The 18,343-nt window shown below is 38.8% G+C and overlaps 1 protein-coding gene across 2 annotated transcripts; it reads left to right on the top strand.

Annotated features, from left to right (window-relative positions):
* Positions 1 to 1,538: 1,538 nt before the first annotated feature.
* Positions 1,539 to 17,460, top strand: wfdc1 (WAP four-disulfide core domain 1). Of its 2 annotated transcripts, XM_053622838.1 has the most exons (7): positions 1,539 to 1,930; positions 13,550 to 13,745; positions 13,991 to 14,074; positions 14,199 to 14,339; positions 16,334 to 16,384; positions 16,502 to 16,564; positions 17,031 to 17,460. In XM_053622838.1, exons 1-6 carry the CDS (start codon positions 1,820 to 1,822, stop codon positions 16,555 to 16,557), a joined length of 639 nt encoding a protein of 212 aa, XP_053478813.1. In that variant the 5' UTR covers positions 1,539 to 1,819; the 3' UTR covers positions 16,558 to 16,564; positions 17,031 to 17,460. The 2 variants fall into 2 exon arrangements, with proteins under 2 accessions (XP_053478813.1, XP_053478814.1); XM_053622839.1 differs by lacking the exon at positions 16,334 to 16,384.
* The last annotated feature ends 883 nt before the right edge of the window (positions 17,461 to 18,343 follow it).

Here is an 18,343-nt window from a genome sequence, read left to right as displayed (position 1 = left end):
TACGTGAACAAGATATGAGCAGAGCATAAGGATAGCTAACGTACTTTGCATGCCACTTTAGCCAACTAAACCGAGTCGTTGGGTCATAACAATACTGAAGTAGGCTAAATTTACCCAGATAATATCATTTTAAAAAGACAGAATTCAGTCATTGTCTTCAATTTACTACCTGTACCACTGAGGTTGGAATTGTGGTTCATATCAAGTCGGTCCATCAGCAATGATTTTGCAACCAGATTATGAAAGTTTACTCTGTCACTTTGAGTAGTTAGCCATTTTCAACTCTCATTCAAGAAATTGCCATTGTATTATGGGTTTTGAGGATTTTCCATCATGTAGGCCTAGTAATAATGGTAGTAGGTATCTGATATAATGCTGGTTTGAGGCGTTCAAGTGGCTGGATTATTCACGTGCAGATTGTATGGTAAATCAAATACAAACCATTCCTTCCTTCTCAATGATCACATTTATAAGCAATTAGTCCTCAAAATGCAAGAAACAAATGCATGGAAACAATTTATTTAGAAATATATATTTTTAAAGTTTTTCGATGGAGGAGAATCTGGGCTCAGCCCCGGATGATTAACAGTCCGAGTAACGTCCTTTTTTATTGTATGTGCAATGTGAGATATTTTTAACGTAACTTTTTTTTTTTTACCTTTAAAAAGAAGACTGTGTTCAGGAGCAATTAAAAACCTGTTGTTCTGCCAAACTGCTAATGCTAATTGAAGCAAAACTGAATTGAACTGTCTTCTCTGATCACTGCTGGAAAGGCTATTGGCATTAACCATGCAGTGCAATGTGATTGAAATGCATGCTGTGAAATGTTTTCTCAACCTTTGAGCTGTTCAGATTGAAAAGACATACTCATTGTAGAGTTTTCTCACTGTGAGAGTAATACAAGTCTCTTTTCAACTGCTTTCTTGCATCCTCACTGTTTCCTCACTTATCTCTAGGCTTGGCCATGTCTCTCTGCAGTAAAATGGATAATGCCAGTGATTTAAGCTGTCTTTTTTTTCCCCCTTTCAACACTTTCAAAGTGTTTCAAAGGGAGTGAGGCACAGAGGGGGGTGCCCTACTTTATGACTGAACATTTATGTTCAAAGCCAAGTGGCCCCTTTTCTGTAGTTTAATACACATCATACTTACCCCACATGAAAATTTAGGAGATTTTCTCTGACATTAGAGATAATTCAATGTAACCAACTGATACACTCCTTAAACACACGCATTCTCTGCATTGGGCAGATGGAGAAGCTCCATTATGTACACTTTTTTCCCTCACCTCCTTGTAACTCATAATGCTGGCATTTATCCCCAGTCTCTCTCTCTCTCTCGCTCTCGCTCTTTCTCGCTCTCTCTCTCCATGTGAAGGAACCCTGAACCATGTGGGTGCCATGCCAGCAGATATGTTTAACCCCCTCCTCAGTATATCCAATGCACAGGCAGCTGTCTCATTCTTCCCTCTCTTTTCTCTACTTCTACACCCCCCCCTCCCCCCCCCCCCCCCCCCGGTTTGTTCTCCCGGACAAAAAGCACTCTTCTGTGCGAGTGAGTTCGTGTAACTGCACAAGGACAGAGACCTCAAGCCAGCACTGGCTCACAGGCTGTGGGGCAAGCACAACAAAATACACGCATTCACTCACACGCTCACTTACACACAAACTCCAAAGGGAAACCGCAGTGTAAACACACAGAGACAAAAAAAAATTGTCAAGAGTCTTGACAGCACGACGAAACTTCAAAGCGTGGGAGTCGAGAGGAGAGCGAGAAGAGAGAAGAGGAGAGAAAAAAGAAGAGCGAGTGAAGGAGAAGGACCATGGCAGGAGCTCAGATCCCAAGCCGGTTTGTGCTGATCGTCTGTCTGCTGCTGCTCGTCACCAGCACAGAGAGCAAACGCAGACTCAGGAGGAGAGGACTCAGCCAGAAGGTCAGGGTCAAACATTTATTCATTTTATGCATATCTATAGAGACAGTCATCTTCGTGATTATTGGCTCATGAAATTAAGCAGAAATTATGTATAAAATCATAGTACACTGTGAGATATTTTAAGTGTAAACATACATATTGTTTTATTTTAAGATTTTTGCTGCTGTTAATATTCATGGGGCTTTCGTTACCTTTCTTGAGGTTTTCTAGAGAAAAAGCTTTTTTTTTTTCATTAAGAAACTTGGTTTCAAAATTATTGGCACCCCACAATTAAGGTGCTGTGAAGCCTCCCATGGAGAGAATACTAGCGCTAAGCTTCTTCCTCTACTGCCTAAAGCTGCAGACACTTATAGCGGGATCTTGGTCCACTCTTCCTTAATGAACTTCATGGAAAATTCTTTGTGCATGTGGACTTCATACAGATCAAATCTGAAAACTGAAAACTAAGGTTCTGTGTTAAACCATTTCTGTCTTGATTTGTCCCATCACCTTGTTGAAAGCTCTATCTATGGCCAACTATAGGCTTCCTCCTGGCAGAAGCAACAAGGTTTTGGCTTAAATTGTCCTAACACTTAGCAGAAATCATGATGCTATTACTTGCCACAACAATCCCTGGACCAGTAGGGAAAGATTAGCTCCAAGCTGTTTTCTTGTTTAAGTGTCTTATTTCTGGCAAATTTGTAGTTGTTTTTACACATTTTGTTATGGCCCTGACTGTGTTTAGCAACATTTTAAACTGTTTTTGTATTTGTTATACCCATTACCTAGTCAGGTAAGTCTACCATCTTTCTGTTTTATGTTAAGTGGTGATGGATGAAGAGATTGTCCCTGTGTGCAGCCTCATATTTTACTCCACAAGGCAACAAAAGTTCTGGAAACTGAGAGCAATTAAAAATAGCACACATTTTATTTTAGGAGCCTCAATAATAATAGTTCCACATAAGTTTTAAGAGAAAATGATAATACTTTAATGCTTTTTGTTAAAGAAAATGTAAATTGTTTCTCTACTTGTTTGAGTGGAAAATGTAAATTGTTGTATATAAGGGTTCCTTCATTTTCATGATGGGTGCCAATAATTCTGGAGTTGACTGTACTTGTCAGTTTAATGGGCTCAGAACAGGAAGGCTGGAAAAATTCACAAAAGCCTTTATGTTAGGTTAAACACAATATATAGAAAGTGTAAATGTGTCTGAGTAGTGTGTGTGGGTTTTTTTTTTTGGGGGGGGGGGGGTATAGGGGCTGGAGTGACATCTGCTTTTCAACATGAGCACAATTGTAGCTAAGGAGGCACAGCATACTTGATGCTGCACAGCTCTATCATGCTGACATGCACACTTTTAACAAAGCCAGTAGAATTTGGACATGCAGAGGCACTGGTACATATATTCATTCTTCCCCTATAAAAACATCAGCTTTCCTCTGTGGCTCTTTCGAAAATCCTTCACATGAAATGATGAAGCAGGGCTGGACTATACAGCATGGTTATGGTAGCTGGCCTTAAGTAGTCCTCTCTATCTTGTAACTCATAAAGCAGAAGCTAAGAAGGTGACCTTTCCTAGAATTAAGTTTTTATTGCAAATAAAGTGGGCATTTGTGAATGTGCTTGTCAAGCCAGCACTGTTCTCTGTTTGGGCCTGATAGAATCCAAGAATCTGTGTGGGCCACCTGGAACTGAGCTTACTCCTGATTATATGCAGCAATATGCAGTGCGTGAAGTGTTGAGTAAGAAATGCAAATGCCTTCTGGGATTGGTGCACACATGAGCCAGCAAAAAATTCTGCATGCCTAAGCGAAAATACGCCATATTAACAGTACTGAATATTCACCAACTTTCACGTCTGGTCGTCAGTAAGCACAAAGTAAATACTACACAAACAGAGCGGAATGAAATAGTAACACCAAGCTGGCTGGATTAAGGATCAAGCTAGAGTTCTTAACCTTTGTCTTTAGTGAAATTTTGGACTTATCATGAAGATTCACAACATAGCTTCAGCTATGTGCATTAATCTTCCCATACTGACATTCTTTAAAGTAGAGAAAGAGAGTACCGTAGAGGCGTGTCACAACTAGCCGTCACGCTGCATGGGTTTTCTCATAGCATTTTGCAGGCCTGGGTAATAAATCAAGATGTGTCTGAGAACCATTCACCAGAAATACATACAGTAGGTGTGTGGGGGAAGGTAAAAGACCACGAATCTACTGCACTGAAAATCCTAACACATTGACTATACTCGATTGATTGAGTAAACTCATTCCCTCGAGTAATGGGGTCTCACAAAAGTTGTATATTTAAGTTCACTTAACTTGGGGTTCATACAGTGTATTTAAATAATGAAGTTCACTTAACCTGACGTTCATATAGTGTACTGAACGGGAATCGAACTCCGGTCACGGCTGTGAAAGCAACACATACTAGCCACTAGCCCACCAGGGAATCTTCTACATGATTGCCATTTCTTTGTAAACACACATGGAGTCGTCTCTCCTACTCATCATGAACTCTTGAATTTCACTACACCGGTACCAACAACAGACAAGACGAAGAGCTCAGCCATTTGCAATTACCTACCAAGCAGTGCATTAGTTCAATTGTTGCCAGGTGGAACTCCTTGCATGGCCAATCACAACAAAGAAAGACCAGAGTTAACTATTTTAATAAATCATGATTTTTAGTTCACAACACTTGAAATCTCAAGTTTATGTATTTTGTAGGTAAATTATGTAAACAAACTTAGAATGACAGAACATTTAAAAACAAGTAATATTTAGTCATGGTTACTTGATTGTTTATGTAAAGACAACATTAGGGTTTACAGTGTGTATAATAAAAGAAACACTTGTGTCCTGTGTGTTCTGTATGACCCAAACAAGGAATTAGTGACTCACAGAGAAAAATGTGTAACTGCCCGTCTTGTTGCATGCAATGCTGATTATCCCTGGTTGAAAAATATTATAATCAGATACATGTTCTGCTCCTAATGCATTCCAGGGCATGTACAGGATGTTTGACCTCCACAACATCTATACACTCCTATTTATCCTGCAGATCCAGACTGATTTTGACAGCAACAAAAAAGAGCTAATGTAGTGGGCAGTTGTTTTGGGCAAATGCACACATAATGTCTGTCAGTTATGATTTTACCATGATGTTTTCCTGCTGCGCCAAACATGCAACCATATCATCTGTAGGCTGTTTATAGAAAGCTTCTCAGCAAGCAGCGCATGATAGAACATCCAGTAAGTAGTCCAGAGGTTATAAGAAAGTTAGACTGTTACATTCCAGAAATAACGCTTCTTGCAATGTCCTATAAAGGTTGCTAAAAAAAACACACATTATGGATACTTAATAGTGTAAATGATGGTGAAATGTTGCAGCATCTAAACATCAAACAAAAAAATCTTGACGGTTTTACTCTTGGAACCAAAAGGTCAGCGAATTTGAACATTTAGAAAATGTTCTGCTAAGCTAAAATTGTTAGCTGAGATGTGTGTGGGGTAGAACATTACGAGTGTTTAACCGGTTGTGTGTAGAATATCCAAAATACATAACTGCCTCTAGTAAAAGTGCTGCTAAAATAATAAAGAAGATTAAAGCAAGATCTATAGGAACAAACTTGGAAGCACACAATTGTCTAGAATGACTCTGTATGCTGTAACATTACAGTTTCCCTTCATTGGAACTGAGAAGCCCAAATATGTTCCACCATGGCAGTGCTCTTGTGCACAAAGAGAGCTCTGTAAAGACATGGTTTGCCAAGGTTAAAATAGAAGAACTCAAGTGGCTTCCACATATCTGTGACCTCAACCCCACCGAACACCATTGGGATGAATCAGAATACCGACATTAAATGATCTGAATGTATTAGGGGCAGTGGTGGCTCAGTGGTTAAAGGCTCTGGGTTACTGATCAGAAGCTCAAGAGTTCAAGCCCCAGCAATGCCAAGCTACCACTGTTGGGCCCTTGGGTGAGGCCCATCCATCCATCCATCCATCTTCTATACCGCTTATCCTTCCTTCAGTGTCGCGGGGAAACCTGGAGCCTATCCCAGGGAGCATTGGGCACGAGGCAGGGTACACCCTGGACAGGGTGCCAATCCATCGCAGGGCACAAAAGAAACCGGAAACCCCCGCAACACGGGGAAACGGTGGGAATCAAACCTCTGACCCTGGAGATGTGAGGCTGTAAGCCACTGTGCGCCCTGGGTGAGGCCCTTAACCCTCAATTGCTCAGTTGTATAAATGAGATAAATGTAAGTCGCTCTGGATAAGGGCATCTGCCAAAATGCCATAAATGTAAAATAAATTTATTTCCTTCAAAGGCCAAGTCATTTTGAAAAACAATTTCAGAACAATTCAACAAATCATCCAAAGACATGTCTGTACACAGAACCATGTGTCATTTAATGGAGGTGAAGATGGATGCAAGTGCAGTTTAAACTTTAATGAAACTTTACAGCAATGAGTGCTGTACCAACCATGACTTAAATACCTGTGTTAATTACCCAAAACGTGAATCAGGTCAAACCAGTCATGTGACGTAGCAGTGGCTACTGGGAATCATAGTCCCGAGTTCGTTCTGGTGTATCTGACAGCATGACATGATGCTTTTGGAAATATGCTTTACAATTATATATAATATAGAAAGATTTTTTAAAATGACTGCCTGAAAAGTGTAAATTCTGCCAAATTTATCTTGTGTATATTTAATAGCGTTGGGCTAGAAGTATAAATATATTACTGACACTTTATTTGAAAGGTACCTACACTATACAGAGGTAATAACATATTCATAAGCATTGCATACATATTTCATGATGTGATACTGAAGGATTTATGAAAGGCTTATTTCAAAACTTGATTTTCTATGAAGGTTATTGCTTTTTCTTTTTTTTTTCTTTCTTTCTTTTTTTTTTTAAAAAAAGAGAAAACCTTCAGATACCATTATTGAATGAGACTTCTTATGTCTTCTTTTTTCTTTTTGTTACTTTATCTTGGAAGTTATTATTTATGACTTATTTTATGTAATCAATGTATTTACTTCATAAAGAATTAGGAACATAACATGAAATGATGTTCATGAGAAGTGCTGGTGCTCAGTTTGCAGTGAAAATGAGTCTGAAGCACAGCGCCAATACAATTTCAATTATTTACAAACCCTGTATGCCAACTAAATGAATGATTTCAATGCCCTCAAACTAAAGTGGTAATCAAATTTGCTTTTATAACACTGTTATGATGCATTATTATATAGCTTCTGCAACTTTCTCAAAGTAAAGACAAACATTCTCGAAAAGATAGCTAATAGAAATTCATGGTTGTCCTCGTCTCTGCGCCATTCCATGTAAAGTTAGTTCATAGATTCTCTGGGTTCCTCCCACTGGCCCTAGGTGTATATGAGTGTGTGAACGGTGCCCTGTGATGGACTGGTATCCCATTCAGGAGGAATGTGCCTGCCTTGCGGATCCACTGAAACCCTGGCCAGGGTAAAGCGGTTACTGAAGATGTATGAATGAATGAATATTGTGTAAGTGTAAAAGTTGTAGATGGAACATATAAGTGTGTATGAATTGACAACTGTTCTATATGTGTGCAGAGTAAATGTGGGACGTTACTACCTACCTCTGGAGGTTAATCTATATGTTTTCAGCCAAAATGTAACATTGCTGTAACAACGAAAAGTATTCAAATGGTTTCCAGTTTCACTCTGAAGATCTTTTGTTTTGTGCCATGAGTGAGTTAACAAAGTGGCAGTGTGCAGCAGTCATGTGTTCACTCTTCAGCCAGCTGTCTGCACAGTAATCCCAGTCAGCTGATGAGGTCATCTTTCAGAACATTACTGTAATGTTACGTATTTAGCTCATTACAGCCTCCTGACTAAAAAGGGTGAAGGTATCAATGGAGCAGGAGAAGTTCTGCCATTTGGTTTAGATGCATAGTCAAAGCACTAATACAAAGTATCTCTACAGGGCAAGTTTTAAGCTTTGTAGGCTCACTGACATTTCCAAATTTTCTGTAGGGTGTGAAAGGGTGTGCAAGTGTGTGTGATTGTACCCTGTGAAAGGGTTGGAACCTTGTCCAGGGTGTGTCCCCCTGAGATAGGCTCCAGGCTTCATGTGACCCTGTGTAGGAAAGCGGTATAGAAAATGGATGGATGGATGGATATGATATGAGTTTGAGGAAATAATAGAAGGAATGACCTTCAGTGTCAAGGAATGGACTTTCAGTGTCACTTTCCTCTGAGCTGCCAATCTCTCATCTTAGTTTAGAGTCAAGGTCATGCAGCAAGCAATCAGTCAGATGTAGGAAAGAAAATTAATTCAGTATATACAGTGCTTATCCAGATGCGTAGACATGAAACTAGAATTCAAAGCATACTTCAATTAAAAATTCAGAAGGTCAGTAAATGAAGCAGTAAAACATGGGAGAAGTTGAGGTTTTAGGAGGGGTGGAGAGTTTAATTATTAACAGAATGAAGCAGGGCAGTGCTGGGGTAGATGGGGTATTTTGAGAAAAATGCTAGTCTTTTTGAGAAAAAATCATGCTATGAGGATTAAAGAATGATGTGTGATGTCTCTATTATAGATGTGCATTTTAATGAACTACGAAAATTTAGAAACCGTTCATGAGGAGGCCTTCAGAGTACCAGTTTTAACACATCATAAATTAATACATCATAAATTAAATCATTAGTCCTCAAATTGCTTAGCTGCCAGAGCAACATTTGCAGTGCAGCAGTGTGAAAAATAAAAGTGTACTGCCCACTATCATTAGTTGCTCCTGTTGCCATTATGATCTGCGGATAAATGATGTGCTTATGCAGGGGGTTGTGAACATACCGGAACAATTCAATAAACACATTCAAAGGCCTCATTAATGAAATGCGTGTAATACTTTAAAGTGCTCTGAGACAGGAATCAAGATAAAAATCATTTACTCACAGTCAGCAAGAGAAACAATGGAAGTTACAGAATCTAGCCTATATATATTTATTGCAACAAAAAAAAATCAGTGATTTCAGCTAAATATTTCTTAGATTAATAACCCTGTTTCTAGAATTTTTATTAATTTTATTAAAGATTTTATTAATATAAAACCTTGCAATTGTTTCGTTCTACTGGCGGATAATTTTGCTGCTAAAAAGAAGCAGGCAATAGAACAGGGTAAATTCAAGGCTGAAATTAGTTTTTTTTTTTTTTTAAAAAAAGTGAAAAAATCGAAATTATTTTTATTGTGATTCACAATAATAGATATTAGACAAATTCTAGGATATTCAAGACTTTTTACTTCATACTTTGTAACTCTGTTGGAAAAACAAAAACTCCCAGTGATCCAAATGAGGACAGCAGATCTGAATCACAGATCTGTTTAGGAGTTTAGAAGTCTCTCGTGACTTCTACTGGCCTGCGGTTGTCCCACTGTGAGAGACAATGTAGCCAGTAAATACTTTTATCATGGAGCTGTTGACATCCCTACATTAGAGCAGGCGAAGCCAAACAGGAAGAAAAACATCCCAGCATGCACAACACATAGACTTTATGGAGATCCCAGGACCATTAACTCCAAACAGGAAGGAGATACTAGCTTTTCCTGATGCGGAGTCTCTTGAAAGATAATCTGTGTAATTGTAAGAGCTATGAATGAAGTTGGCCTGTCTAAGCCAGAACAGTTATTCCAGTTGTAACTAAAATATGCTACAGCAAGGTATTCCTATTTAGGCAGACTGTCTGTCTGTGGTTGTGTGCTGTTTTGTGGTTTAGCTCGTTATGAATGTAAAGGTTCAGAAGGATCACTGTGGTCACAACACTGACATTTTTTTTAAAAAAAAACAAAAAACCTTAAAAGTGGCCAGCAGATGAGAGGCATATTGGTTGGAAGGACTATGGATAAAAAGCACTTGAGTTCAACCAAGCTTTAATCAGAGTATACATGTACTGTAAAGTCCTGAGAAAAAAGGATACACTTTGATTTGGCCTCAGTATGGGAATGATAAAAGAAAAGAAACTTGAATAAGTGAGCAAATTGGGCAATTTTCATACTCTTTTCACAAAATGAATTAGACAAAAAAAAAAAGTAAATTATATCAACAAGACATTTAGTGTGTTAAAATTCATAGATGTTCATCACAAGTAATAAAAATGGTCAGCTAGTCAACTGTAGCTTGTGACCTTAGACTTTGGAGGGAAAGGACGACATTAATAATGACATAGACTCAAACAAAATGAAGTCAATAGGCAGTTGAGTGTTGACAACATAATCATCCATCATAGAATCTAAAAACTCATTTTGAGCAGTTTTAGACATACAGTTTTTCAACTGTGTTTAGTAAAACAGGTATGTTTCTCAAAGAGCTAATATTACTAACCAGAGCTATAAGCTTTCAGCAAAATGTCCAGCCCAACTATATCTCAAAAACTACACAAAAGACCTGAAATCAGCCCAAATTGGGGTTTAGAAAAGGAAAGGAAACATTTTTGCTTCTTCTCTCAGCTTTTGCTATGGGGAAAAAAAGTCACCATGGTGCATACATATTTCTGATTCACAGACATTATCCACTCCATAATTCTCCTTTACCTCTCTCCAGTGTTCTCTCAAAATTAATCTTGACCAGTTCCCACCCACCAGTTAGGCCTTCCCTGTCATACAACAACTACCACACTGGGATAGTTAAGATTAACAGGTGAAGCCAGCCAACTGCATCTTTTCGAACTGCTGCTCATGCTGCATCACCGGGTGGCATACCACACTCTGAGGAAAGCATTATTAGCTCCTATCTGCATTCATGAGCTCACAGATGCAGTCTTACATATGATTGGCTAGTGTCCCTGGGATTGTTAATGGAGAGATAGTATGTCATCACTTCAACTTTGTAAGCAAGGCCAATTTTGCTCTCTTGGACTCCCGGCCACAGATGGCTGTGGCATCATCTGGAGACACTTTGAGCTTGTTTGTGGAAATGTATTATATTTCATTCCAAATATTTGCTATAAAATAAGATCTTGGCATCTGCTGAGTATTTGTAAGCTAGACATATTTGACGTAAAATTCACGACCCTAACAACCCTGTCTTTAATTGTCCTGTCCACTGCACCTCCTCCACTGAAAATTGTCATAGAGAATGAACACATAACAGCGTGATTCCAGCCCCAATGGGCCTCTTTGACCACTAGGTGCAATAACAACTCTATGGATCTAAATGTGTCAGTGAACAGGCTGCTCCACAATCTAGAAAGCTGAGCAAATCAATGGAACATTGGCTTATATCTGTCAAATAGCAAAAAATTTAAAATCGCTGGTCACTCAAAAAAATTGTATGAAATTGTGAATGAGGGCTTTATGAAGATTAACATTTGTTGAACAGCTGATATGTCTTTCCGCTCTGCCCCACCTGCCTCCATGGACAGGCTGCCACTGCAAATTGTGTCTGTAAAGATATTAGTAATAAGAAAAAGCTAAGCTAAATTAGTTTGCTATTCAAGTTTGCATTTTTGTACTGAATGCAATATAAATATACTGCAATAACTTGTATGTCCAGCGTTTGGGAATACAAATGTTTTCCCTCAATTGTATACTAATATATACTAATATCCACCATAAAAAGTTCACCTACAAGTGCTGACCTGCTCTCCTTTTATGCAGCAAATGTGTGTCTATTAGGTATAAACACTTAAGTATTTAAGTATCCATTCCAAACATTTGCTTTTATTTTAACGGCTGCTTTAGTGTTAAAACCTCTTGCCAAATAAATTAAGTCATTTGTAATAGTAAGTGCAAAAACTATGATAAAAAAAAAAACAAAAAACAAAAACAGACAGGAAAATCTTTCCTCACTAATAAGCTAGTGTGGTTGCCAAGTCCCCAGTTTTGCTGTGGATTGATTTTTAAGCGTTGGGTTATTTTACATACATTGCATTAATTTTATCAGCATTTTGCAGGATAAATAGATGTTCCTTTATGAATATTATTTCAAATGTAATCATGACTTTGGAGTACACGAGTTAGGAGAATTTGACTGGGGGTTTTGACAATTGGGGATTTTTGCTATAGTATTTATTTGCCATTGGAAAATACATACAGACCATTGTCATACAGACCTGGCAGCCCTGTTGCAAAGCACACTGGCACTCTGAGACAGAGACACCTCTGGATCTACATTCAGAGCAGATACAAGCTGCAGATTATAGATTAGATTATATATTACCACATTCAGAGGACAACTTTCAAGGTGATTAAGCAGTTCTGGACTCAGGCTAAAAGAAAGGACATTAGGGAGAAGAGGCTGAGAGACAGAGATGTGTAGTGAGTCCAAGAGCGTTCTGGCCTAAACAGTACCTCTTCTTGAAAACTTGGCTCTAGTCCATTTTCAAAGCTTTTGTGGAATTAGCCCATATCCTTCAACTCTTACACAAAGAGAAAGGAAATTCTAGTGCAAATCCCTATGGCTTTTTCCCCTTTTATTAAGAATAGTGTCTCTGTTATGCCATACAGTAATAATAGTAAATCTCTTGTACTGAACTTTAACCTCAGGGGGGTTCTCTGGTTCACCTTTCCATAGAAAGCATAGAAAGAATGCCAAGCTCAGTGAACTGAGAGCAGTACATACATGGCTGCTTTACAGATCTTGATTCACATTAGTACAAATCCCTGGCAGAGCTACAGCACAGCCTATGCCCCAGTTTAACTGGGAAAGGGGCCTCTAACAGGGGCACACGGTAGTTAGCACGCACATCTCACACTGCCAGGGTTGGGGGTTCGATTCCCCCCGCTGCCCTGTGTGTGTGGCATTTGTGGAGTTTGCATGTTCTCCCCGTGCTGCGGGGGTTTCCTCCGGGTTCTCCAGTTTCCTCCCCCAGTCCAAAGACATGCATGGTAGGCTGATTGACATGTCCAAAGTTTCCGTAGTGTATGAATGGGTGTGTGAATGTGTATGTGATTGTGTCCTGCAATGGGTTGGCACCCTGTCGATGGTTTCCCCTGCCTTGTGACCGATGCTCCCTAGGATGGGCTCCAGGTTCCCCGTGACCCTGAAGGATAAGCGATATAGAAAATGCTTAGCTGAACACGATTCAGCTAAGCAGAATACAGAATTCCGTATTCAGTGTTGCGAATACAGTGCGCTAGATATATAAATGATGATTAAACTGAGACATTAGATAATACTGTGAGAAATTATTCTGAACCTACAAAGGTAAGGCACTCAAGCCAAAGTTATACAAAGTAGAAATGGCACCATCTATAAGATATGATGATGCCAGGTTTAACTACAAACCAAGAAACTAGTCAACCATTTAGTATTTGTAGATGAGGAACATGTCAGAAATGTCTGGTTTCTAGAAAAAAAAATCTATCAAGGGAACATATTTTGTACCTTTAGGATGTATTCTTGACCTTTAAATGTGAATATAGTGTACCTTTAAAAATAATTTAAGCTACATAATTGGACCTTAAGGACCACTGATACTGTATGTATATTTAAATCTTTACTCAAAAAGCTAAATAAAGAGACACCACGTGTACTATCCTATACTACATACTAAAGGTGCAACAAGGAACAGTACAGTTCAGTACCTTTATTTGTGAGAATGTTTGATTTAATAAGGATTGCACCTATTTCCCCTCCAGGACTATGAGTACCCAAACAACTCCCAGTCCACTCAACACCAGAAGAATGATCGGTGCCCACCTCCGCCTCAGATGCTTCCCGAGCGGGCGTGTGAGGTGCCCGGCTGCCGCTCAGACTCAGAGTGTGAGAGACACAAACGCTGTTGTTACAATGGCTGCATCTACACCTGTCTGGAGTCAGTTCAGCCTCCACCTGGTAGGAATACACACTCACGTGCAGACACACGTACACACAAAAAAGGTGGTGAGTCCAGGATTTCAAGTAGTAAAGGCAAGGAGTAACACCTAATTATTTTTATTGCATTTCTCCAGAAAATATGATATTATAGCCATACAACAGTGAAGAACTATAGTTAAATGAAGCTACAGATTCCTTATGTAGTGATTTTTTAATTGTTTTTATGTAAGTGTACTAACAGTGAGTTTCTGTGTATTGATCAGTGCTGGACTGGTTGGTGCAGCCAAAGCCACGGTGGCTTGGTGGAAATGGCTGGCTCTTAGATGGACCAGAAGAGGTTCTCCAGGGTGAGTGGTACTCATCATCACATCATGTACAGTAAATCTCTAATACACCACCAATCATATAATAGTTTGGTTTTTTTTTGCCTTTGTACACAAATATGCTGTTATCTTTGTGTTGTGTTTATAGCCGAGGCATGCAGCACTACAGAGGACGGGGACGAGCCCTTACACTGTCCTACTGGATATGAATGCCATATCATCAACCCTGGAAACCCCTCTGTGGGCATCCCCAACCGAGGTCAATGTATCAAACAACGGGGAAACTCAGGTCTGAATTCATTTGTCTACTAACTCAGTAATCTCATATCCTGTTCCTCCATCATCATATTTGTGTGGTGGTCTGGGAAAACCTGTCAGATGCTACCGAGGTTGAATTCTGGTTTTGGTCAGAATTTTTCTTTTTTCTGTCTATAAAATAATAATTTACTATTTAATCTTGCTTTTATTTATTTAACTATTTTATTTATCTCCCTTTGTGTGCGATGTTTGCATGTTTTCCCTGTGTTTCAGGGGTTTCCTCCCCCAGTCCAAAGACATGAATTGTAGGTTGACTGGCATTTCCAACTTGTCGGTAGTGTGTGAATGTGTGAGAAACTGTGCCCAGGTTGTCCTTCCAGGGTGTCCCTTGCCTTCTGCTCAGAGCTCCCTTGGATAGGCTCCAGGCTTCCCCACGATCCTGTATAGGATAAGCAGTACTGAAAAAGTATGGATGGATTTATCTCCCTGTAAAGATAATACAAGTTCTGGGTATGAAGCCTGTTAACAAACCTAGTTTTAAATGCAGTCAATCTGCCTAAAGATGTCTAAAACCTCAGTGTAAGTATGTAAACCTTAGTGTAAACTGTAGTGTAAACCCTAAGTGTAATTTCCTCATACAGTGAATGTTACAATTCGCTGAAGTCCTTGACTAACTACATGCCATAGTGAAATGGATTTAATTCTAATCAATTCAATTTGTAATCAAATACTGGGAATCAAAATGTTCACAATTAAGACGTGGAATCCTGTCCTTGAATTCATCAATGACAACATTGTCCTAACTGAACAGTGAAGCTTAGTGATCTTTAGACTAGAGAGAGACCCTACCTTTCCCCCTCCACTGGAATGTCTATTTGCCAGTCTCCCTCTGGTGGCCTACATAGGTGATAGACTGGAGAGGAGGGTGGGGGACATGGGGGACTGGGGAGTTTTGTAGGTGCCTTTCAGTTCTTTGTTTTCTTCTTTAATGTAGTAATATACCGGTCTATGTTGAGCCTGGCCAATGTAATGTTTCACCACAGCAAAATCCAATAAAAAATTTGGGGGGAGCAAAAACTGTTCACAATGCTCCTGAGCCAAAAACAGCATGGAAACTTTCAATGCAATCGTCTCCCTTTTCACTTTTGGGGGTAAGCAGATTTTAAAATGCTAGAACGTACATCTGCTTGACCCTGCTGAAGAATTCAACTTGGTCTGATCAGCTGCCAAAACACAGGCCAAGCTGGTCAAACTGGTAGACCATCATTGCTAACTGGTAAGTGCTGGTAGAAAGGAAACAATTTCTAAATTACTACTAATTATGTTACATTATAGACTAGATATATTTACACAGTAAATATAACAATAGTAAGACAATTAGAAAAAAGTCAAAAATTTTATTGATCAATTTAATCAAGTAATCAGGAAAACAACTTAACAGCTGGTACAATAGAAATGGGAAAGTCTCTGGTTTTCAGAACTATATGTAGTAGTATTATAATGTACTATATATAGTTTCCCGGTTCCATCCTGAGCTCAGGTCACTGTATGTGTAATGTTTCACGTGTTAGCCCAGTGTTTATGTGGATTTTCTCTGGGTTCTCTAGTTTCCTCCTATTGTCCAAAAACATGCTGACCGGTGGATTGACTATACTACAGTGCCCCTAAGCGTGAATCTGTGATAACGAGTGTGTGGTGCCATGTAATGGATTGAGCATTAGATGTTCCTTATAAAGTGCACTGTGAGTGTACATATTCATTCATTCATCTTAAGTATGCAATTTTATCCTGACCTGACCAGGATAAAGTGCTTACTAAAGATGAATGAATATATACACTTTTGTGTGAAGGGTTTTCCCAGGCCAACACACATTCATGCATACCAATAGACAAACAAACACGGTGGCCTGATTTACACTTGTGAGACGCAACTACTTAGCGAGATTAAAATATAGCCATAATACTATCGTTGAATAGTGTGTACAATCTGTTGTACCTTAGCTACACTAACTGTTCTCCCTCTAGATGGTCGTAGCCTGAGGCACAAATACTTCAAAGATCACAAGGATTATTTAGGTTAGTATGACCACCAATTCATATCTACAGTATATTAGTCACAGGGAGGATAGATCCAAGTGAAACCCTGGGCAACTCACAATTCTGGTTTTAATCTTTGCTGTTTCTTCCCAACAGGAAGCAACTCCAATATTGCAGTGGGTTATGAGAAGCATCACAAGCACTTAGGCTGAAAAGCAGGTAAGGGTTTTGTTGTTTGAAAATGACAGATGTACAGAAAATGTTCAGGGCTGCCTGAGGAATCATACTGCTGTGAAGGAGTTTTTCCTCACTCATCATTGTGAGCTAAACAAAATGGATCTGGATCTTGAGATTTTTTAATATGCCATTATGGCTGTTATAACTCAAACCGATCATATTTTATTGGAAAGTTGGCAGTTTTATCACAGGTCCTGAATTAAGAATGAAGGAAGGCACAACTCTGTCTTCTTCAACGCTATGAGAAATGCACATTTACACAAGCTGTTGCGACATCAATATTGCATTTTATATTGTCCATGGATTACAGTCGATCCACGTATGATGCAGACTAAGCCAAGGTTATCTGTAGGCATGAACATGGGTTGGCATTTTGCTGCAACAGATAATTACGTACACACGACACAGTATCAGTGTTTTACATGAAGATACTCTTGTTTTCTTATAGGTGACCTTCATAGCCCTATAGAATCTACGCAACAAAATGAAACCAGTCAACACTTCTGCAGAAACTGGATGTCCTTACTTTACAGTTCAACAAAGCTGTTATTTGGTGCTTTATGTTTGAGGTGCTATAACATGGAAAAGTCAACATTTCCTACCTCTTCCAAACACCATACAGTGTGTTAGATTGCCAGCTCGATTCACCAATGTGAACAACTTTTTCATATATAAACACTGCTGGGTTAAAAATTGTATTTAAAATGTTTAATGTACACGAAACCTGGGAATGTATACGGAAGATACATGTACCCTTACACACTTTACCAGGCTCCAGCAAAACCAAAGAACACGTTTGCACACCGACAACTCAGGCATAATTTTAACATAAACCATGACATTTAGATTCCTCCATTTGTAAGTACTGCGAATTATACACAGTCATTTGGCTTGGGAATGTTTGGAGATCCTCTAGGAGGAGCTGTAATCTGTGGCTGGGAGATCTTCAGACTCAACTTCTCATCCTGTTCTCAGTTTTAACCTGAGAAGTGGAAGGAAGATTAATGAAAAAATATATATAATTTCCTTTAATTAAGAATATGGCAACAAAGAAGAATATGGGTTATTAATCCTGTATTCATAATGCATTATATAAACACATTTATAACATATATAGCATAATACCCTTTAAAGTTTCACATTTTCCTCCAACAGCACATCCTGAAGTGTTTCATTTCATTTACACCACAGAAATGTCAACAATTACATCTAGTTATTTATAAAAGAACGACATATTGTATTTCATTTCACAGCTAGATTTAATGTTGTGGTATGTCTGCGAAAAGTTATGTTGTTTTCTAGTTCTGTTCACCAGACTTTCTTTGTTCCCTCTACTGAAGTACATAATTTTTTAAAATTTATTTTAAATTTTTTTTTTTCTTTTAAACCACAAAATGCTACATTTTCTCTCCTGAAGACTTTCCTGTTGTGGAAAATGTCAAATTACAGCTTTACCTCTGATTGTTACGCAGAGATTCCTTCCAAAACTATCAAATAAATATTTTCTTACAGATACCACATCAGAGCTGCTGAAAATGAACCAACACCTTCAGACCATTCGACTTCAGCAGTGCTATGGTGTAATCCTTTATAAATGCTTCTAAATAGTCGTAGTTACTTTAATAAGACCATGCAAATCATGAGCACATGACCACACAAAATCATGTTACATAACGCATTATACCTGTTCATAAGAACAACGGAGACAGTAATGTAGTAACACACTGTAAACACAGGATCTGTATTAAAGCATGCGCTACA

Source organism: Ictalurus furcatus, chromosome 4 (assembly GCF_023375685.1).
Source record: "Ictalurus furcatus strain D&B chromosome 4, Billie_1.0, whole genome shotgun sequence".
NCBI lineage: Eukaryota > Metazoa > Chordata > Actinopteri > Siluriformes > Ictaluridae > Ictalurus > Ictalurus furcatus.
Note: the sequence above shows the minus strand (reverse complement) of the source record. Positions and strands in the feature narration are given on the sequence as shown.

Excerpts from the sequence above, each read along its gene's own strand:
- wfdc1 (XM_053622838.1), top strand. The coding sequence starts at position 1,820 with ATGGCAGGAGCTCAGATCCCAAGCCGGTTTGTGCTGATCGTCTGTCTG. Across the intron at positions 1,931-13,549 it reads GGAGAGGACTCAGCCAGAAG|GACTATGAGTACCCAAACAA; the intron begins GTCAGGGTCAAA and ends TTTCCCCTCCAG. Across the intron at positions 16,385-16,501 it reads AGATCACAAGGATTATTTAG|GAAGCAACTCCAATATTGCA; the intron begins GTTAGTATGACC and ends TCTTCCCAACAG.